Source organism: Chlorocebus sabaeus, chromosome 11 (genome assembly GCF_047675955.1).
Source record: "Chlorocebus sabaeus isolate Y175 chromosome 11, mChlSab1.0.hap1, whole genome shotgun sequence".
Taxonomy (NCBI): domain Eukaryota; kingdom Metazoa; phylum Chordata; class Mammalia; order Primates; family Cercopithecidae; genus Chlorocebus; species Chlorocebus sabaeus.
This window is the reverse complement of record NC_132914.1, coordinates 110,969,124-110,992,245: the sequence shown is the minus strand read 5'-3', so window position 1 is coordinate 110,992,245 and position 23,122 is coordinate 110,969,124. Positions and strand designations below refer to the sequence as shown.

General features: G+C 53.5%; 1 protein-coding gene across 1 annotated transcript in view; it reads left to right on the top strand.

Moving 5' to 3' along the window:
- Positions 1 to 21,991, top strand: part of RBM19 (RNA binding motif protein 19) — a 141,609-nt gene extending 119,618 nt beyond the window's left edge. The window contains exons 24-25 of the mRNA XM_008004832.3: positions 20,702 to 20,814; positions 21,402 to 21,991. Of these exons, the coding sequence (XP_008003023.3) occupies positions 20,702 to 20,799 (98 nt within the window). The 3' untranslated portion in view covers positions 20,800 to 20,814; positions 21,402 to 21,991. The remainder of the gene's footprint in view (positions 1 to 20,701; positions 20,815 to 21,401) is intronic.
- The last annotated feature ends 1,131 nt before the right edge of the window (positions 21,992 to 23,122 follow it).

The following is a 23,122-nucleotide window of genomic DNA, read 5'->3' as shown; positions in this document are numbered from 1 at the left end:
AGATTCCAGTGTTCACAGGGCAGGGATGCTTACGGCCTTCCTGGTGGCCAGCCCTGGGGACCACACTCTTGCTGATCACTTGCCTCCATGACCCCGGTGGAGGATCATCCACTCCCTGCTGGAGGGCTGATGCCCACAGGTCTCACTCCCCTCTTACCCACCTTGGTGGTGTCATGTGGCCTCAGTGACTATTCAGGTGGTGGCCAGAAAATACTGAGTGCCCGCTGTGCCCTCATGTACCCATGTGACAGTAACCAAGCAGGGTCCTAGGCTCAGGTGGAAAAGGCTGGGACACATTCCTCATCAGGTGGGCTAGAGAGGCCTCACTGCAGAGGTGACATCTGTACCCAAGAAAGGGCTGCCTAAGCAGGAGGCCAGGGGCAGGGAGACCCCAAGGTTGGAGCAAGCTCGATGTGTGTGAGAAACAGGGAGGCCGGCATGGCTGGAGCTGAGGGGAGGAGAGAGGGAGCAGATGAGGTCGGCAGGGCCTCGTCTTCTCCAAGAGGTTGTGTTGAGTCAGGTGAGGAGAGGTTGAGACAGCCTCAAGAATCGCTCCACCCTGGGCACATGGAAGGTATGGCAGGTGCCCCTTGCTGTCCGGTACACACCCTCCAAACTTGGGATATCAAGGGGTACCTGACCTTGATCCCCATCTCCACACCTCTGCCTCCCATCGCAGAAGTGCTTCCACTGTGGCCTGGGCCCGGCAGCAAAACGGCAGCTGCTGGCTTTCCACGCACTTTGGATCCTGCTTACTTGGCGGTGGGTCACCCAGCTGGGGCTTCTCTGCCTTTTGCATGCCCAGAAAAGCCAGGCTCCGTCATGGGGAACAGTCCTGTCTGTAGTGCTACCTGTGGTGCTCTGAGGTCTTCCTGGCACACCGCCGCATTCCTCCCCACCTCATTGTCGCCTCGGTCCCAGGTCTCAGGTGCTTTCCTGGCTGGAGCCGTCATTGTGCCCTCATCCATCCCTTCCCTGTGGGGCAGCTCAGGGCCTCGGGTGTCACCTGGGTGCAGACTGGGGGTGTTTGCTGCCAGCATCCCCCAACCCCACTTCTCTGGGTAGACATGGAACCTGGAGCCAGGAGTGATTGTTCCCTCTCCTGTGCGGCTCTGTTGCCAAACCAGGCAGCACCTTGGGAACAATTTCTCTTATGGAGATGGGAGCCTTCCAGTGGGGGCACTGGTCTTCCTTAGGGCGAAACAACCGGGCTTCTGAGAAGCAGGGTCTCAGCAATGCAGCAGGACTGCATCCCCCACAAGTGGACACGGAACTCCAGAGATAGCAGGGAAGCCCCTTGATTCTAGCCCAGCTGCCACTCCCTTCAGAACACTGTCTCCTGCCCACGCCCATGGTCTTCCCAGACTCCTCCTTCCTCCCGCTGCACCTCCCACAGAGTTCATTGTTCCCCACACTCCAGACAGGATTGGGTGCCTTTGCACACGCTGTTCCCTCTGCTTAGAATGCCTTGCCCCTCACTTTTTTTTTTTTTTTTAACCTGCTAAATGCCTTCAAAACCCAGATAGAATGACACCTCCTCCAGGAAGCCTTCCCTGTTCCCTCCCCCTCCACAAGTATCAGTAATTTCTCCATCCTCTACTCTCCTCTTCTGTCACTGTGCTTTCTTGCCATGCTGCAACTTATTTCTTTATGGTTTGTTATCCTCTCTGGACCTGTGCCTCCCCCACGTGGAGGCTGTGTCATGCTCATCTCTGTTAGTGATCAGTTCTTCCCTGGGTCCCCCGTGCCTGGCACAGTACCTGGCACATGCCAGGCTCCCAGTCTCAGGCTGGGGAATATATGAGCTTAGACAAATGTGGAACCAGAGAAGTGAAGGCTAAATACACAGTTGCAAGCTCACAACTCAATAAGGCCCCAAATCCTGATGTGCAGAAAGAGAGCCTGTCCTTATCGACAACCATTGACAAGCCCAAATGCTCCCGTCGGCAAATGTTTGCGTAAGGGACTCTCCCCAGAGCGGAGACGGGGGCCCACCTCCCCCGTCACCCCCATCCCCCACCCCCTGGGCCAGCTGAGGAGTGCAGGCTCAGCGATTCTGCCCTGCCTTAGAGAGAAACCCCCTTCAATAAATCGAGTTCCAAAGACAGCACTGTTGCCTCACCATAGTGGAAAGACTTGGCTGGCAGCATTTCTGTGGGATTGGCTGTCTCCACAGCCACTTACCAGCCAGGCCAAGGCCAGACAGGGCAGATCGAATGGTTAACAGTAACAATGACAGTTCTTCATTTGCCTACATCTTCCGATTCACTCCCAGCAGCTCCATGAGATTAGCCCCATTTCACAGATGAGAGAACTGAGGCCTGCCAAACACTGCAGTCATTTATGACGAGTGGTGTTTATTAAGCACTTACTGTGCATCAGGGAGCCGTCCTCACACTGGCATCATCTCAGTGCTCACAGCAACTGTGGCAGCTGTAGGCAGTGCTGTGTCTAAGCGTGGAAGTGGCAGGGCTCGGACGTGAACTCCAGACCGGCTCTAGAGCCTCCCACCCCACTCACCGGCCCCAACTATGTTATACTATCTAACGTCACAAAAAAAAAAACGTCACCTGGCCAGGTGCAGTGGCTCAGGCCTGTAATGCCAGCACTTTGTGAGGCCAAGGTAGGTGGATCACTTGAGGTCAGGAATTTGAGACCGTCCTGACCAACAATGTGAAACCCCGTCTCTACTTAAAATACAAAATAAATAGCCGGACTTGGAGGTACATGCTTATAGTCCCAGCTGCTTGGGAGGCTGAGGCAGGAGAATCACTTGAACCCGGGAGGTGAAGGTGGCAGTGAGCCAAGATCACACCACTGCACTCCAGCCTGGGTGGCAGATCGACACTCTGTCTCAAAAAAAAAAGAAAAAGAAAAAGAAAGTCCCAGGCCCTCATTAACCTGGGGTATGTGAGTGTCTACTGACTGCATGGCTTTGGCCCTCTGACTCATCCAGACCATGAACCTAAGATCTGCAGGGCTGCTTCAGAAATGGAGAGAATGAATAACGAATCATAATGACAAGCACTGCTGGCCCTTCAGGATTGGCACGGCATATTGTGGAAGGCCCTGTCGTGTGCGTGTTTCATTGTTCCCATTGTACAGATGAGGAAGCTGATGTGCATAGATGAGATAAGGCCCCTGAGGGCGGGCTTGAGTGTCAGAGCCACGTGTTTCCACCCCTCTGAGTCCCTTTGGAAAAGCACTGCCCTCCCAGGTTCTGGAAGGGGACATCGGCTCTGGGCTCCCCAAGAGTGTCAAAAGATGAGCACTTAGGGACCCTCCCCCAGTGCCACGGGAGATGAGCCGAGGGTCCAGGAGGGAAGAGAATTCACACAGGAGCCTCATAGAAAGACCCTGTCATGCAATGGCAGCTTACAGGGGTATAGGCAGTGCCAACGGAGCAGCAGGATGCTGGGGCTCCCAGAGGGGAGCAGCGTCAGAGCTCTTACCACCCCAGGGGCTGAAAGGGCAGGGGGAGAAAGTGATGTTCCTGGGGTCCAGTGAGGACAGGAGCCTAGGAGCAGCTACCAGTGGGCACTGCAGTGTGGAGGGACAGTGCCAGAGGACAGCAGCAAAGCATGAAGAAGGGGCTAGGGACAGAACAGCTGCAGCTCTCTCTCCTGCGGCCCTCTGCTCTCCAGCCGCAGCCTCCCATCAGGCCATCCCACCTGTCGGCCACAGGCCCAGATTGTCCCTGTGACACATTCAGTAGGGTCAGCCTTCCGGGGATGGAGTGGAACACAGGATGGATGTGGAGGGACCAGATAGAGAATGTCCAGCACGTATGGTGACCTACGTACATGTCAGGGCATGTTGCCAGGCGTAGGGATTGTGTTTTCCTGGGGGCAGGAGCAGCCCTAAGAAACGGTGCCCAGGTTGGAGAGGATGCTGATATGGTCCTGGATATGACCCATCCACAGGGGTCAGGGCCAAGCACAGCGGAGTGTCAGACCTCCCTGCTGGCCTCACCTGTGTGGACCAGGAAGTGGCCTGAGAGTTTGGAGCCAAAGAATCTGAATTCCTCATGGCATTTTTCAGCACTGTTTTCCAAAGAAACATGATAATCCCTTGAAAACAAAAGAACACACTCTGTAAAATACAGCAAGATGTAAGATGGGGGTTTTTTAAATAAGAATCCATGGAACTTTCTCTTCCAGTATGACTGACCTCAGAGGGACTGGGAATGCCTGGTGATTGCGTTTGTGTCTATGTGTGTGTCTGGCAAGAGAATCTTTTGTTTTCATCAGATTTTCTAGGAGGTCATGGGCCCCAGAAGGTTTAGGAACCACCAGCTTAGGAAAAAGAGCATCAACTTTGGAGTCAGCGAGACCTGGATTCTGCATTCTGGCTGTGTGTCCCAGGGCAAGTCCCAGGCTACTGTCCTGGGGCAAGTCGCTGCGTGCTGTGGGCTTCTGTTTTCTCATTTGAAAGATGTTGTTAACAATTCCCTTCTGGAATTGATTTAACAGTGATCAGGGAAGTAACAAAAGTCATAGTAGCAGCTTTCCTTATTGGGGACCAGGAACTCTTCTAAATCCCTTGCTGTGAGGGGTCTCATGTCATTCACACACCACCCCTGTGAGTGAGATGCCATTCATCTCCCCATTCTACAGATGAGGGAACTGAGGCCCGCAGAGATGAAGCACCTTGCCCAAGGTCACATGGTAGTGAATGGTTTAACTTGGACAATATTGAGGTTTACCTCTCTATCCGTCCTCCCCTGGGAGTGTGACACTGGATTGGGAAAGTGAGGTGATACCTGGAGTGTGTCCAGCACAGAGCAGCCATGCTGGAGATGTCAGTCTCTCTCACCCACTGAGACACCCGTTGTCCGATTGATGTCTCTGGGACACAGGAGGTGCCCACAGCAGCCTCAAATGTTCAGAATAGGCCCGCCGGCCTCCTGCCCTCCTGGCCAGACCCTTCTCCCCACCCTGTGCCCTTTTCCCATGGAGAAAAATACCCAGTTCATTTGTGTCAAAATCCGCATTGTTTAGAGCTCCTGGGGCCCTGGCAGACCCCAAGGGCAGGTGGTGTCTGTGCCCAGTTCCCTCCCCCGGCTCTGGCCTCAGCCCTGAACTCTGCCAGGAAGGCACTCAGATCTCAGGTGGAGGCTGCCGAGCTCTGAGGCCGCAACAAAGAGCTCCCTGCAGAATGTGGGCCGCAGAATGAAAGGCAGGCATCCTAACCGTTCAGCAGGGCCTGGCAGGAAGATGCCGGTGACACTGTGGCCTGTGAGCTGCACTCAGGGACAGTGGGAGGTGGCCAGAGCAGATAGAGTGGAGCTTTGGCACTAGCCGAAGCCCTGATGTGGTCGGTGCCACCAGCATGAATTACCCTGGAGTGCCCCTGCCCCTGGTCTCAGTTTCCCAGCTCCCAGGACTGGCCTCATCTCCCCTGGGTCCCTGAGGCACCGAGGTCACAGTAGAACGTTCAATTTGTAGTTCAAGCTAAATAATACCAATTATTATTATCATTACTGTAACTAGCAATCTTCATGTGTCAAGCCTTACTTGACAGCCAGGTACTATCTGCAAGTTTTCATGGGTACGAGTCCTGCAGAATCCTGGGAGGTAAACACAGGTCCTCAGATAATATCATTTTATCATAATTGATAAGAAAAAAATGGCTTCCCATCCAGGGCCACTGTCTGTGTGCAGTTTGCGTGTTCTTCCCGTGGAGTTTGCATGCTCTCCCCATGGAGTTTGCGTGCTCACCCTGTGGAGTTTGTGTGTTCGCCCCATAGAGTTTGCGTGCTCACCCTGTGGAGTTTGTGTGTTCGCCCCATGTGGGTTTTCTCCAGGTCCTGTAGTTTCCTCCCACATCCCAAAGCCATGCACGCTAGGTGAATTGGCACGTCTCAGTGGTCCCAGAGTGGGTGAGTGCAGTTATGTGTGTGATGGGTGCCCTACCCGGGGTGGGTTCCCTCCCAGTGTCCTGAGCTACCAGGAGAGGCTCTGGCCACCTGCAGCCCTGAACTGGAATCGTTGGGTAAATCATTATCTTCCTTGTTTTTATTAATCTGTCTTAAATGTATATAGTGCTCACATTTATTTCAGTGTTTAATATTTAGAAGTTTTGGTGTCTTTACTCAGAAGTTTGGTGATGTTTTTGTTATTAGAAATACATTTGTGTGTAGGAGTTTAGCTCTTGTTTACGTCCATTAGCCTGTGGTAACATTGAGTTTGTTATACATCTTTTCACTGAAAGTTGCGAGATTTCCAAGAACCTATGAACCTGTCAATTTACTGTACTGTCGCAATCCTCTGTTTTAGAGGTGAGAAAACTAAAGCACAGAGAGGGCAAGTAACTTGCCCAAGGGCACCCAGCTACTGACCACAGAACCAGGATTCAAACCTGTGTTTTCCACCGTCCTGCTGTACCGAGCCTTTGCACCAGCTGATCTGAGCGGCTGCCCCTTGCATTTTACCCAAATGTGTCCTCATACCTGTTCTGTGACCTCAGGCAAGTCGCTCTGCCTCAGCTCTGTCATTGGTACGATGGGGCCACAGCGCCCACCTTGTTAGGGAAATTGTGGGGCTCAAAGGGGAGGATGCCTGTAAAGGAGATGGCGCACAGCTCCTGGCACATCACGTGCAGTCAACAAATAGGATTGTCGAGGGGCCTCATTGTCCTTCAGGGCACTCACTCTTCCTTTTCTAAGTTGCCAAAAACACTCCCACTTTCCTTGCATTCCCATCAGGCCAAGCTAAGGAGGATGCTCTCTGGGCAAAGGACCGAGACAGAGACGAGCCCTGGTGTTTAGAAGCCTGGGCAGTAGCACGTGTGTGTGTGTGTGTGTGTGTGTGTGTGTGTGTGTGTGTAGTAAGTAGGAGGATGGGTATGCCTGACACATAAGCATTGCTTGGGACATGTGTGTGTGTGTGTGTGTGTGTAGTAAGTAGGAGGGTGTGTATGCGTGACACATAAGCATTGCTTAGGATGTGTGTGTTTGGGGGTGGGGTAAGGAAGAGAACAGGTATGCCTGACACATAAGCATTGCTTGGGGTAGAATGTTTACATCTAACCACAGATGCCACCTGTTCTTCCTTGTCTCTAAGGCATAGCACAGAGCCTGGCACCTAGTAGAAGCTTATTAGTGCCCAGGTGCCATGAGGAAGAGGAGGACTTACTGCTGCCCAAGCAGCAACCGTAATGTCCTGCCTTCTAAGGCAGTTACAAGAACTCATGCTCCACACCCAGTCTTCAGCTCTCTGCTTATCCAGGTTCCTTATTGGCAGCCAAAAGAAGCTTGTTGTAAACCCCCCATCCCCTCCCCACCAACCGGAAGCCTTCGTTTTATCCATTGTCCCTGTATAATGGCAGGGCATTATATTTTTCCTTGCAAGTTGATGTTTGCAAAACACCTGTCAAATTGAACAGCGAAGGACAGGGCTTTGAAAGTCATTGTAAAAGTTGGCCTGAATAGGCAAAGACCTTGACACCAGACAGAGATGCTTTCAAAAGGGAATAGCAAGACAGACGTTTTTCCACCAAACTGCCCTCCCCGTCTCGCCTGTCCTCTTCCTGCCCCTGCCCGCTGCCCCACACCTCCCTCCCTTCCTTGCCGGCCAAGAATCAGGTTTCTCATCTCCAGCGCAGCAGCCCCATGGTAGGTAAAGTGCTATTCTTCACTGCCTTGCATGTGGGAGTTTGAAAAGAGAGAGCAAGGAGGGAAGAAAGAGGAAAGTCCGCCGCTGGCTGTGTCCTTTTCTTCCCGAGCGTGTTACAAACCAGCAGGGTCACGGCATCGAGAAGCTTTCAGGGCCGCGGCAGGCCACAGTACCTGCGAGCGCAGCCGAGAGAATATAATGGTATGGAAGAAATCCGTGCGCAGAACCCTCTGTTTTACAGCACTCACAGCCAGGGAGGCCGGGCAAACAGGCTTTTATTTGGCTGGGAGCGTGGCTCTGCTTCCCGTGTTGTCTTATTCCAGCTGGGGAGGACTGATGGGCTGTGGTTAGCGTTTCTACCTTTCACCTCCAGAGCTGGGAGCGCAGACATGACCAGCATGGTGAGTGGCTGGCAGTGGCGCCTTCCCCCGCCTGCCCAAGCCAGACTGGGCTGGGGCGGGAGATCTATGAGCAGAGCGCCCAGAGAAGTGCTCTTCCGGCACAGACAGGTGGCTGTCCCCATGGGTCGCTGGCCTCTAGCAAACAGTCACCTTCCCAGCCTCACGGGGGGCAGGGAAGGAGCCTGCTTGCTAGAGCCCTGGTCCCAGCAGCCCCCACTGACCCTGGCTCCCACTGCCTCCCGGCCAGAGTGTCAAAGATGCAGCTGTTCCCCCACACCCCTCCTTCTTGTGATTCCCTTGTCATGCCCCTCCCCTCGTCCTTCTCAAGTGCCACAACCTGCCATCAGGTGCTCACGTGTGCAATTAAGATCCTTCTCCATGTGACATTTTATCCTCTGGGGGGGTACAAGGCCCTTTGCCCACCCTGCCTGGGCCCCATATCTAGCACAGAGAGGAGGCACTCAGTGACCATTTGTGGGGTGGAAAATATGAACATAAATAAGAACCTAATCATCAGAATGATGATTAGAATTTAATTGAACATCTAATAGATACTGGACACTGTGTGAGTGTTAACTTGGTTCATCTTCACTGTCACCCCACAAGGAAGGAAGCTGGGGCTCAGAAAAGCTGGCTAATGTGCTCCAGGCCCCATGCTTAGCCACAGGTGTGCAGTCGGCACTGGAGCCCTGTGTGGTCTGAAGCCAGATATTCCTAACCGGGTGCTTCAAAGCACCGCTGGTCTGAAAAGGCAATCATGTAAGTTCTTATAAAGATCAAGCCGGGGGAAAAGGAAAGAAAGAGGGTGAGGGAGCTTTGTCAGGGACCTACCATGTGCAGAGAGTGATACCGGGTGCTTTTACATAACTCAGTCTCATTTCAGGCTCACAGCTGCCTGAAGAACAGTGTTGCTCCCATTTTACTGTAGCACAAACCAAGACCCAGAGCAGCCTAGTGCCTGGCCTGAAGGCACACAGGTCTGGACACTGCAGAACTGTAGTTAATGTCTATACCTGCGTGTTCTATCACACCCTGTATCCTCAGCTCCTCCTAAATCCCAAATTGCCCTCTCTTTATTGGATCTGGACAGTTGCAAACCACAGCCTATAATCTATTTTTATAAATAAAGTTTTATTGCAACACAGCCATGCCCATTTGTTCATATATTGTCTAGGGCTATTTTCTTCCACTGCAAGGACAAAGTTGAGTGGTTGTGACAGAGACCCCATGGCCCACCAAGCCTAAAGTATTTACTTTTTGGCTCCTCACAGAAAGGGCTTGCAGTCCCTAGGCCTTGTGAAGTAGCTGCCCTTATTTTATCCAAAAGCCAGGGGTGGCTAGTTCCTCCCGTGTTGACTCCCCCCTTTCTCAGAGTATATAACTCTAGAGGCATCATAGCTGCACCCCCAGTGCCCTGGGCTTAGATTTCCAGCTTCCCCAGATGGGAGACCCCCATTCATTCATTCGTTCATTCATTCAACAGTTCTTCACTGATGACCGTGTTATCAAGCTGTGCTCTCGGCACTGAGGGCAAAACAGTGTACAAAAGAGAAAGTCCTCCCCCGTGGAGCTCATACTTGAGTGAGAGAGACAGATGATTGCCCCCTCCCCTGCCCCACCAAAAAAAATAAGTAGCAACAAAGTTCTGATGATACCAAGTCCTGGGGTGGAAATTAGAAAGGGTAACATATGGTTGGATGCAGTGGCTCACACCTGTAATCCCAGTGCTTTGAGAGGCCAAGGCAGGAGGATCACTTGAGCCCGGGAGTTTGAGACCAGCCTGAGCCACATAATGAGACCTTGTCTCTTAAAAAAGAAAAAATTTAAAAATTAGCCAGGCATGGTGGCACACACCTGTAGTCCCAGCTACTCGGGAGGCTGAGGTGGGAGGATCGCTTGAGCCCAGGAGTTCAGGGCTGCAGCAAGCCATGATTGTGCCCCTACACTCCAGCCGGGGCAACAAAGCAAGACTCTGTCTCTTAAAAAAAAGAAAAGAAAACAAAAGAAAAATAGCATAATGAGCTCTTCAGGGCCAGAGAGGGAAAGGAGAGATTCCAAATATGGTGGTTGGAAAGTCTTTCTGCCGAGTCAGCATTTCTGTGTGATACGAAGGGAACAACCAGCCAAAGATCTGGGGGGAACCATCCCAGGTAGCAGAAGCCACAGGTGCCAAGGTCCTAGGGCAGAGTGTGTTCAAAACAGGCAGAGAAGCCAGCAGGGGTTCCTCCCGGGGCCTTGTGTGGCCTGCCAGAAAGCCCAGCTTATATTCAAGGTACAGTGGGAAGCTCCTAGAAGATTTGAGAAGAGTCTCAGGACCTGATTCATACTGTCAGACCTCATCCCCTGCATTGTAGAAGGGCAAGAATGGAGGGCAGAGGTCCCATCCAGGCCAGCAAGGGCCCTGGAGCAGAGGCTGTGGAGGTGGGGAAGCAGGTGGATTGAGCATTTTTGGTAAAGGTAGAGCCAGCCAGACTTGCTTCTGGAAGGCAGGAGAAAAATCAAAACTGGTGCATAGTTTTTGCTCCAAGCCACTCACAGGATGGTGGTGCTGCGTGGTGAGCGGAGGCCTAGGAAGCCGGGAAGAACAGGTGGCTGGGCGGGGGTGTTCTGAACGTGTTGGATTTGAGACACCTATTAGGACTCCCCTCGATGTCAGGCAGATAGATCTATGAGTTGGGAGCTCAGGGGCAAAGTCTGGGCTGAGATATAAATTTGGAAGTCATCAGCAGACAGATGATATTTAAAGCCTGCAAGAGTTCATCCCCCTCCCCACTCCCATAACTTAATCATCATTCACAGGACCATACATTTTCAAAAGACTGGAGACGAGAGAGCCCGTTATCCCCACGTCAACCTTTGTGAATAGGCCGCCTTGATCTTGCCCATGAAAACATAATCATCGGGCTTTCAAACTCACAGTCAGGAAAGTTCAAGCAAGGATGTGAAGTCACAGAATTTATTATTCAGAATATCCCTTGGTCGTGGTTCCTTCCATCTACCTGGAGACAGAGGTTTTCTATAAGCTTCCCATTTTCATTCCTTCACCTGGGTCCTTCTTGTTTTCTCCTGAAGACTTGGCTGTGGCAGCCCTTCCTCTGGAGGTGTTAAAGGCCTAAGCAGGAGGCGGGCAAAGAGGGAGACTGTCCCGGATTGCCACAGCAGGTCCTGACAGGAAAGGCTGAGACTGGGTGGGGCATGGGGATATGCAGCTGTTTTATCCCTGACCTCTTTGATCACTTCTCAGCCAAAAGTGGTGGCTCATGCCTGTAATCCCAGCATTTTGGTAGGCCAAGGTGGGTGGATCACTTGAGCCCAGGAGTTCGAGACCAGCCTGGCCAACACAGTGAAGCCCTGTCTCCGCTAGAAATACAAAACTTAGCCAGGCATGGTGGTGCGAGCCTGTAATCCCAGCTACTCAGGAGGCTGAGGCAGGAGAATTGCTCGAACCTGGGAGACGAAGTTGCAGTGAGCCGAGATCACGCCACTGCACTCCAGCCTGGGCAACAGCGTGAGACTTAGTCTCAAAAAAACAAAAAAAATAGGAAAGAAAAGAAAAAAGATCACTTTTTGTGTTCACGGTAGTGTGTCTTAATCTATCTCCAGCTCCTGGTCATGTTGGGAAGTGGTTCCAGAAGAGGTTGAGGTTGCCCGGGAAACCCACTCTTTCTCACACCCCTGGCTACCACAGCTGCTGGAGGCCGAATCGAGAGGAGGAAAATCAAGGAGAGGGAATTCTTTTGGTCAAGGCAGTTCCCAAGTGTGCACCCAAGTGGTGCACATGGCTGGCCGTGCAGGGAGCCATGATCGGAGAGCAAAATGCTTCTCCCTGCAGCGGTGTGGGGAGGCTGGGGGGCCTGGAGGTCAGCTGGAGCAGGTAGGGCCCAGTCAACCCCTCCTACTTCCTTCCACTCCCCACGCCCGAGCCTCGCTGGGCGGTGTTTTGGAAATAATTCCAAGTGCTTCGGCAATATCCCGCACACTCTCCTCCCCTTCCCCCGGGAGCGGCTGTCCGTGCGGGGAAGGTACTTGCTCCCAATCCAGCTAAATTGTTATTGACTTGTGTTCTCTGCGTTCCGCAAACATTTCACTCAGCCGTCGCCAGCAAGGCCAGGAATCCCTGCTAGGGCTAACGGGGAAGCCAGCTGTGCCGGGCCATTTCTCGTGCTCTTCCTCATCGATCACGGAATTAAACTGACAGAAGGAGAATTTCAGAGTGACTTGGGAGGGGCAGGGGCTGGGCCAGGATTGGACGAGGGTTTGGGCACTTGGGGACCAGAGTGCTAGAAACAGGGACAGGAGGAGGGTGGGTTTCCCTCCAGGGTTGTAGCTGGTGGTAGGGAGCGGCCAGTTTTATTTCTGAACTGTAGGCTGGCCCAGCCCGGAGAAACCCAAGGAAAACACACAGACAAGGTTTTTATTACTGCTTCATGACCACAAGTGAAATTAGTGGGGTTTAGTAGACAGAGAGGAGAGAGAGAAAAGAGCAGAGACCACAATCGCAAGTTGTCAGATGAAATTAGATCTCTATTTTGCCTACCGGATACGAAAACAATGGTTTTGAATGAATCATCACTATTTTTGTATTGGAAGATTTAACCTGAAAATCAAGATTCTGACCTCTTTTGAAAAATCAGATTTGGCCAGCCTGGTTCCACATTCCTACAGGGCACCAGGCCCAAGGAATGGCTGCACATTTATACGAAGGCTGGGCTTCCCCTTGCCCACAATGCATAGTCCTCCCTGTAATCTCCCCCTACCCCCTGGACTGTTTGATGTCATCATATTCCTATCTGGACCCTCGAGCCTTTGCATTTACACAGCCTGGTACAGACACCACTACACCTTGGCCTCATGAGATGTTACCAGCTGCTCTCTTTCAGCCTGTGCCCTCCAACCCAGGGCCTATGCCAAAAGAAAAGAGATCAGTAGCTGATGTGGACCAAATCCTAAGACTTGGGAGATGCCTCCAGACCCAAGGCAGAGAAGTAGGGGACACCTTCCCACCTTTCCTGGTTCTTTTTCCCTTTTCCTAGTGTCACCTTCACCGGGACACTCCCCTTGCTTCCCAGCCCGCACAGGTCTCCCAACATCTGTAACTAACACAAACATGTGGGACCAAGTCTAGAAGCTCCCAGGCATAGCCCACGCCTACAGCCCTAGCTCAGGATAAATCCACAGGAATCCGGGCTTCAGCGCCTTCGCCGGCCCCTGTGTATGGGGTTGTGCGTGGCCAGTTGTGGAATTCTGCATACACATAAGACACCCAGAGCACAGAGCGAAGTTACTCCACCCACCAGCCCAGTCTCCAGCCACTCAGGGAGCCCAAGTCCTCAGCACCAAGATTAATAACAGCGGTCATTATAGCAGTCATAATATCCCATGCGCACCCCAGGCCATTTGCATCGGAACCTCTGGAGGTAGGATCCAGGCATCAGTGGTTTCCTAGCTGATTCTGTCAGACAGCTGGATTGAGAACCAATGGCCTTTGAAAAGAAAATTGCTGCTACATGGCCCGGTTCTGTTCATGCCTTTCCTGTTGAGACCCCCCCCTGCCTAGGGAGGCTGAGCTATTGTCCCCAGCCGGCGGGCAGGCTTTGCTGTGCTGTGCCGGCAAGGCTAGAGCCAGCCCCATCTGAGTTCAAGGTCCTGCTTGGAGAATGTGGCCACTTGACTCTTCAGAGCCCTAGAGTGGCTGCTTCCTCATCTGAAAAGTGGGACAATGATGTTACCAGCTGGTGGAATTTCTGTAGGAAAGTCCAGAGCCAGCAGGCCTCTGAGGAGTGGTCCCTGCAGCTCACCCCTCAGCCTTATCTTGGGCAGCTGGATTTCCCCTTTGCTGGGCCCTGCCTGTCCTCTGGGGTGGCCTCACGGGACCCTTTGATCGTTAGCTTTCATGTTTGCCTGGCACCTCAATGTGCCAGGCCCTGGGCTAAGTGCTGTCATGCTTTATCTCATCAGATCCCCTGTGGTGGGTGCTACTACTGTGTCCTGTCTACAGAAGAGTAACTTTGGTGACTCAGAGAAGGCTGGGACCACCAAGTGGCAGCACTCAGGTCCCACCTCGTCTTCTCTGCCCGGAGCCCTAGTGTGGCCCCGTGGCTGGTGGTTTAGTTTATCCTGTGGAGTTTTTTTCACTGCTGTATCCCTAGCATCATTCCTGGCACATAGAATGTGTTCGGTCATGCTTGCTAAGAGTGACTGAAGGCAGGAACCCTTAGGGTTCCCGTGAGGTAAGCAGAACAGGCACCATCCCCGTTTAACAGGTGAGAGCACTGAGTGAGGTAAGGAGCTTAGCAGCTCCTGGGAGTCCCGCAGTGGCAGAGGCCAGTCTGCAGCCCAGGGTCCTGCCCACCCGCTCTGTGCAAGGACTCTCTCACATCACACCTAGTTCTTAGAAGGACTCGCTGTGTTTGAAAAAGCCACAACTGGCTAGATGTGGTGGCTTACGCCTATAATCCCAGCACTTTAGGAGGCCAAGGTGGGTGGATCGCTTGAGCTCATGAGTTCAAGACCAGCCTGGCCAGCATGGCGAAATCTCAATTCTACTAAAAATACAAAAATTAGTTGGGCGTGGTGGTGCACGCCTATAATCCCAGCTACTCGGGAGGCTGAGCACAAGAATCACTCGAACCCGGAAAGCAGAGATTGCAGTGAGCCGAGATCACGCCACTGCACTTACCTGGGCAACAGAGTGAGATTCTATTAATAAAAAAAAAAAAAAAAAAAAAAAGGCACAACCCTAAAACAGCCTCCTGTATCAATAAAAGGCCATTGGCTTGTTCTTAGGGGCCAGGCCAATCTCCTGAAGAGTACCTTTTATTCTGTGCATTTCTAATGTGTGCCTGCTGTACACAGAGCCCTGAGATGCAGACCCATCTGGGTATGAGAGCTCTGCCCATGGGGGCTGCAAGATCTGAAGCCAGGGAGGATGGGTAGAGACCCAGGCACAGGCACCAGCAGCTGAGGGTGGGGATCTGGCTCGGCCAGCCTTCCAGAGCAGGCAGACTCCCAAGCCAGGCCAGCCCCCTGCAGTACCCATACCGGGACACCCTCATACTCCCCAAGGGTGGGAGCTACAGGTGGCTGGTGTCCCCCAGCAGCCCGGGACTGCACACCACTGAGTCTGAAGATTGTGGTGCCTCATTCTGTCCTCCACCTGCCCCATCCTCCTTCCTCCCCTTGCCCTCCTGTGCCCCCGGCCCATGCCCTTCACCCCGGCCTCTTGGAGTCAGTTCTGTCTCCGACTTAGTGGAGTTTGTCAAAGCCTTGCTTATCCTCTGTCTTGGGAAGTAGCAACTTGGGAGCCTCCAGGAACAGGTAGAAAAGCTCCCGTAAGTGAGGCCTCCGGTCTCCAGGGGCAGCTAGTACACAGCCTTGTCAGTTACCTGTAGGCAGGGAGGGGACAGGTCTGCCACACTCACAGATTAGCCATTCCAGGTTCAAGAGAAACTAGAGGTGCAGATTGTCATGTAGCATCTCCCTGTTTTTGAACATTAGTCACTGATTTCTTTATTCATGGCAAATCATGTCAGCAAATCCAGATGCTCTAATGTGGGCCCACAGTGGGAGGCCCTGCTGCATCCCATTGGTCACTTTTTTTTTGAGACAAGAATCCAGAGCTGCTATTGCCATCCTCATGTTATAGAGGAGGGGAGTGGCCCACCCTCATGCTCTCAGTAACAGATTCTATCAGTAGCAGTAAGAATGACCAACCTGTATTGACATTCTTGCCGTGTGCTCGGCACTATTGTGAAGGCTTTACATACATATATTCATTCTTTTAATATCCTTACACACCCTAGGCGTGTAAATTTCATCACCATTCAGTAACTGCAGAAACTGAGAGGATCCCAGAGAGGTGAAGCAACTTACCCAAGGTTGCCCAGCCAGGAGCAGCAGGGTTTCATCCTGGCAGCTCACCCGCCCAGCAACCCGCATCTAGCACCCTCCATCCTGCACCTCAGGCCTCTCCACTCAGAATCCAGCCCTGGGCTTCCTGGCCCAGCGCTTTTCCCCTCCCCAAGCTGTTCATGCCCGCCTCTTCCCAGGGTTCCTTTCAGAACTCCCTTCTCCTCTTATCAGCCACGCTCTTCTCCCCCGGTTTGCCTTTCCTCAACGTCTGCTTCTGGAACAAAACCCCAAGAAGCGCTTTCTCTTGTCCTCCCAACACACCCCCGCCCCCCGCCCGCGCCTTTCTCCCTGCCTGCGCCTTTCTCCCTGCCTGCCTGTGCCTCCCATGCAGGGCCGACAGCGCCAGCCAGGGAAGGGAGAGACACAGGCTGGCATTCTGTCAAGGAATTAATTGAAAAATAAAATCATTAGGTGGGAACTCCAGAAATGCAAAAATGGTAGTCAGAGGTTGGGGGGGAGGGGGGCAGGACTGGGGGGTTGTCGGGGGACGGCTGAGCTTTTTGTCAAGTTAATTTCTCGGGTATTGATGTTTGGTGACATTCACTTGTTGTTTATCTTCGGGTGCAGCTGTAATACTGAAAGAAAATGCACAGCTTGTTTCGTTTATTTATTTTACACCTTTCTCCGGTTCTGCATTATGTTTGTTTGGTGAAAACCCACTGAGGCTTTTGATGTCGGGGAAGTGGGATTTCAGCAGCTGTTCCCTGCAAACAGGGTGCTCCTCAAGGAAGCAGGGCCGGCGGGAGGTGCGGGGTGTCATTTGGTGGGAACTCAGGGCCTGACACGTCCTCCAGGGGGGCAGTTGGGGCCCCAGCCTGAACCCTGGCAGATATGCCTGGCCCAGGAGCACAGTAATGGCTCCTGAGTAGTGGGCCCCTGGGCATCCCAGGCCCCACCCGTGAACCTGATCATCTTTATAGCTGCCTGCTGAGATGTCCCCTATTTCTGTCCCCACTGTATAGTCAGGAAGCCAAGGCCAAGAGAGCTGGAGTGACTGTCCCATGGTCACTTGGCTGGTCAGTGGCTGAGCTACAACCTCAGATCATGTGACTCCCATAGCCATGGAATTGCCTGTCACCATTGTGCCTTCCACATACTTTGCCCCACAGTGAGTCAGCAGATGCCCCTGTTTCCAGTGTGCAAACCGAGAAGGCAGGGCTCACACTTCCTTTGGCCTTGATGAACCAAATCATCTCATTCCTTTACCTGCCAACTGTGTACTGCTCATGTATCATAAGCCAGCCTCCGTGTAAGAGCCCCCGCCCTGTGAGCTCTCACTGCCCCAGTGGCCAGGAGAGACACGAAATCAACACCTTTCCTATCCATAATAGTAACACAGGTGTTGGTCTCAGCACCATCGACTGAGCCCTAACCAGGAGCCAGGCATTGCCCTTTTTACTCATTTCAGCCCCACCACAACCCCTAGTATTCCCATTTTACAGGTTAGAAATTGAGGCACAACTATCTGGTTCTTTCTCCATCTCCCCCTGCCAGACCAGAAAGCCTTAGGTGGGGCCAAACCAGGCTTGTTCCCCACCATGCCTGACCCAGAGCAGGTGCTGCAGGTGTCTCTGTCGTGTGAGGGAATGAGAGCATGAATGAAGGCTCTGAAGAACTGTTCTTGGCCTCATCTCTGCTGCTGTTTGTCCTTCAGCAACCTACACTCCTTGACCCTCAAGTTTCCCTATCATTCACTCCCTCAGTCTCTCAGCACACTTTTATTGAGCATCTACTATGTGCCAGGCACAGTTCTGGGCATTGAGAATGGAACAGTGGATAAAACAGACAGAAACCCCTGCCCTCCTAGGGCTGATGTTCCAGCCAGGAAGACAGATAGTAAAGTGGAAATATGATACACAGTGAGACTGGGAGACATGCTGTGGGGGACATGGACAGGAAAGGGATTAGGAAGTGTATGTCAGGGCACTCTGGAGGACTTGGGATTTTCAATAAGGAGGGAAGCTTCACTGAAAAGGTAAGGCCCCTGAGTGGCTCCGTGGAGGAAGAGCATTCCAGACCAAGGGAACAGCAGGTGCAAGGCCCTGAGGTGGGAGTGCTGGAGCCAGGAGCCAGGAAGGGGCCCGAGTGCCTGAGCAGAGTGGGAGGGAAGCAGAGAGGGGGCGCAGCCTGCTCAGTGGCCCTGGCAGCCGACATGACAGCTTTAGCTTTTCCCCAGGTGAGATGGTGTCCCTGGAGGCTTGAGCAAAGGAGCGGCATGCCGTGATGGAGGATTTAACAAGCTCCCTCTGGCTGCCATTCAAGACCGGACTCCTAGGAGGGAGGGCAGAGGAAGCCAGAGGCAATGGTGGTGCGGCCCAGGGGTGCAGGAGCACGGGGAAGAAGCGCCCCAAGTCCGGGTATATCTTAAAGGTTAAGCCGACACAAAGGATGGAGCGAGAACTCGCCCCTCGCCTGTCCCTCCTAGTTGTCAGGATGTGGGAAAGAAGAAAAAATCCCATGCCGCCACTGCTGGCCATCCCTTAGACCCCAGGCCAGGCCTGTCCCAGGAAGGCAGGGACCCCCGCCCCAGGAGTGAGCTGCCACCCCAACCCATGTTAGCAGATGGGAGGGGTGCCAGCGATTGCCTGCAGGCCCTGTTTTGTTACGTTTCTATTTTCCAGCTCCTATTACCTGCCCACAAATTCAATTTCCAGAGGCCATTGTACACCTCCAGGACTGGCGATTATAAGGAAACCAAGAGTGTCTAGGAGGGCGTGAGGAAGGAGAGGAAGCCGGCATCTGAACCCCAGGCCACCAGTCCCCACCACCCCAGCCCACCCTGTCCCCCTCTCCCTTTTCATGATTAACAATGATGGGTACAGCTGCCAGGCCTTGAGGCTCCCAGGTGGCAGGCAGGTGGGCGCCTCCCGCACCTTCCACACCCTCGCCATGGGGCAGGCTCTGCCGTCTCTCTCACCCTTGCTCCGTCCGCTCATTCCCCTTTCTGGGATATTTCACAAGCACTCGCTGGGTGCCAGGCAGTGTACTAAGGCTAGGGACACAGCAATGAGTGAGACAACATCCCACACAAAGAAAGGCCTGCAGCAGTGTGGATAATAAAAAGTGCCAGGGGGTGGGGTGGCATTGGAGCTCAGGGGTAGAGGGTGAGGGAGATCTGGGTGCTGCCAGTGCAAAGGTCTTGAGCAGGGAGAGGTGGGCCAGCTCCAGTGACACCTCCAGAGGAACTTGGGTCTTTGGGAGTGGTACATCTGACACACATGGTTTAGAGGGATCCTGTGGTGGGAGGGGGATCTCTAGTGAGGGGCTGAGAGGTACTTGGATTGGGGTATAGCCATGGAGCTGAAGAGAAATGAGGTCAGTGTTTGAATTGATTTGGGAGGGATGAGATTGAAGAAACAGTCTCAGAGGTAAAATCACTCGCCCAGGAACACACAAAGGGAAACCAAGTCTTCATCTCCTGGCCAAGCACTGTGCTGGCCCTGGGGAGGTCTCGGTAGAAAAGGCTAGGCCACTGCTCTGAGCTCCAGGGAGCTCACAGCCTGTGGAGAGATAGAGGTAAAGGGCCTCAGCGTGATTTATTCAGGGAGGTGTTTGAGCCATGGAAAGGGAGGAGATTTGGACAGCCTCTTTACACTGCCTCTGTACAAATCAAGCCTTACCTGCGAGCGAGGCTGCCCATTGACTAGTGGTTAGACTTGCAGAGGGACTGGCAGAGGAAGCCAGCCTGGATCCCAGCCTCACTTTTTTCCTGGAGGGCCAAGGGACCCCACACATCCTCTCCTGCCACCATTGATCCCCTTGGAGTTCTCTGCCCAGCACCCGAGACTTCCATGAAAAGCAGAAAGACTGTGGATTTAGGTGTGACTGGGGTTCGAATCCTGGCTCCACCATTTCCTAGCTGGGTGACCTCAGGCCTGCCTGTCTGTGCCTCACTTCCGCCACCTGCGTACCACCTGCTTGTGGGGTTGCTGACAGAAATGGAGCAGTGGCTCATGATGGTACCTAATTAGGAGGTGCTTGTAGGACTGAGCCCACAGTGCCCCTTCCTACCTCCATGCTTTTCTTCATGACCCTGAATTCCCTCTCCTCACAGAAAACTCCTCTGCATTCTTCAAAGCCCAAGTCAAATAGTCCTCCTCTTCAAAGCCACCTCTAATTGTCATTCCTTCCATGCCTTCTCTGGAATCCTTGAGCTTTGCATCTGTTCTATTCACCCACAACTTACTGAGCACCTGCTCTATGCCAGCCATGTACTACACCATTAGCCTGGCCTCTAGGAAAACAGAAACAGCTTCTATTTGTCTCCCCAGCCGTGGCCCACTGCTTGGCTCTGCCTCTCTGAAGGGTTTCAGCTTCCTCCAAACCAAGCTCTGACCTGCTGTGAGGAAGTAGCACAGGAGACCCCCCCCCTCTTTTTTCTCGAGGGAATCCTTTCCCCTGTGGGTGGAAGATGGGGAGGGGATGGCCAGGGAAGCAGGAGAGTTTCTGAGAGTGCGAGGGAGGCAGCCCCGCCATGACGATGCTGAGACTAACCCTAGTGTTTCTCTCTCCTGCTCATTCCCCCTTTGATTCTCTCCCCTACTCCTTGTCTTTCTTCATTGCCCCATCCTCTCTCCCCCACCTCTGTATCTTCTCTCCCTCCACTCCCCCCCCCGACTTCCCTCTCGCATTTTCTCACTGCTTTTCTGTCTCCCTGCACCCTTGTTCTGCTCATCTCTCCCCTCTCCCTCCTTCCTCTGTCATTTCTCTCTTCCTGCCTCCCAACCCTCTCGGCTGTTCTTTTCTCCTCTCTTGCCATCTGGGCTCCCACAGAGCCCCCGAAGAAAAAGCGGTCTGTGGTGTTGGACGAGATCCTGGAGCAGCTGGAAGGCAGTGACAGCGACAGCGAGGAGCAGACCCTTCAGCTGTGAGCTGGCGCCGAGAGGGTGCGTGGCTTTGGGGCCCTGGGGACCCGGACAGCCGCTCCAGCTTCTGCATTCCCCACCATGTGGGCTGGGGCGTGGGGCGGGGAGCGGCAGGGAGCCCCGCCCTGCACTGGTCTAAGGTCGGAGGGGACAGGGGATGAGGAAGGCCTCAGGCCACTGCCCAACAGCCCAGGCATCCTGGGTTTCACCAGTGATACGTTCTAGCAGACACGGACTGCGCACCTGCTCTGTGGCAGACACGGAAGAGCGCAAGGGAGCAGGGAGTGTGGGAGTGCAAGGGAAGAGCCACATTAGGAAGAGAGACTTGGGGACAGCTGCACAGGGAGCAAGGAGCCCTGCTCCCCCTGTCCCCACCCCAGGAGAGTGAGGGGACGAGGGCTGGCTCTCTGGCATCAGGCTGCCTGGACATGAAACCCCGTCTCCAAGCTCAAGCTGGGAGACCCTGGCCCAGTTTCCTTATCTCCCAGGGCCCAGCATTGCCCTTGCTAGCTAGTTCTTACCTCATAAGGTTTTAGAGAGAAATAAACGCAATAATGCATGAAGAGCGCCGAGCTTGATGCTGAGCCCTGTTCTTACTCTCCCTCCAGGGCTGCTGAGCTAGAATTCCCACCTATGGCTTTCCAAGGGACTGTTCACAGCTTGGGACTTGGTCTCTGTCCTGCCCCATCCTCATCACTTGGGACCAGGAGCCCTGGTTCAGTCACCCAGGGAAGCCTCCCAGCAGCTCATGAAGCATCGAGCTCCAAGCCCAGACGCCAGGCTCCCCGGCTGATCCGAGTGATGACACTCATGGCGGATGCGTTCTGCTCATGGGCCCAGAGCCCTGTGAAATGCATCAAGGTCCTCTCCGCTGGCCAACAGCATCCTCAGGCTTCTGTCAGGTGCCCGTGTTCACATTTTCTCCAGCCTGAGACGCAGCCTCCTGCCTGGAAGGGTCTGTGCCAGCACCAGCCAGAGGGCAAGACGGAGAGGGCAGAGCAAGAACTGCACGGCATCTGACTGCGGTCTGAATCCAGGCATTGCCATTCCCCGAGGTGTGACCTCAGACTAATGACGTCCTGTCTGAGCCTCCGTTTTTCTCTCTAGGAAATGGGGGTGATAATTGTGCCTACCTCAGATAGACGGTGCCAGAGTTAACTGAGTCAAGCCAAGTAAAGCCCAGAGAAGATTCTCATCAGCACTTTTGTTGTGTCTTCATTTAGAATCACTGGGTGGGGCTCCAAGTGAGAGTGTGGGAATCTTCACTCTGTGCATAAAACATGGTGCGTTTTGGTGGAGATGAGGTTCCGGTCTTCATCCAGTTTTCAGAGTGGCCCAGAGCCCAGGCAAGGCCACACAGAGCTGGCAGCCTGCAAGACCAAGCATATTCCTTGTGTCTTCTAGGGCAGGCACCCCCTTAGCCATCCAAGCTCATCCCTGAGAATTCGTGGTAACAGAAGAGATGGAATGGCTCGTTCCCCAGCCCTTTGCTTTTTTTTTTTTAGAGACAGGGTGCAGTGGCATGATCATAGCTCACTGCAGCCTCAAGCGGTCCTCCCACCTTAGCCTCCCAAAGTGCTGGGATTACAGGTGTGAGCCATCACACCCAGCCACATGCTCCAGCTTTTATAGTGGGGTGGCTCATAGAGTCACATTGACCACAGCCTTCTGGATGTAGGGGCTGAATGGTGAGGTCTCTGTTAAACCACACCCAGGCCAACCCTCAGGTGACCAGGCTCCCAAGTTGCTGTGAATCGTGCGGAATGATAGGGCTGGAGAACCTACCCCATGCCTTCCCACTGCTCAGATCCGTGAGCTGGATCATGTCCTGTTCAACAGCACCTGGCTCCTTCTGGCTGAACCTTCTTGTCTATACAATTTGTACTCACATTTCCACAACACCAGAGCCAGCGGGTATGGCCGGCTGGTCACCAAAAATCAGGTGTAGACCCACGGGCCTGGTGCAGAGGCAGGTGTCTTTGGGCACTGACTTAACTGGCCCAGAGGATGCTTCTAGAACCTCCCCCCAGAGCAGGATTCAGCATCGTCCAGGGCTTGGTGTGGGATGAACAAACATGGGTTCCGTGACAGTCCACCACTCTCCAGCCTCGTGAGCCTGGGCAAGTGACTTAACCTGCTGAGTCCTCAGTCTCCTCATCTTTAAAATGGGGTGATCCAAGTAGCATCCCCGTCACAAAAGCGTCCTCAGGCCCAGGCAGCTGCAGGCCCCTGCCGGAGCTCACACAGTGGAATGATGGGAATCAGGGCTGTCCGACCCTTCCTGTGTCACTGCCTTCCCTGTGGCCAAAAGAAAAAGCCGGTGAGCTGG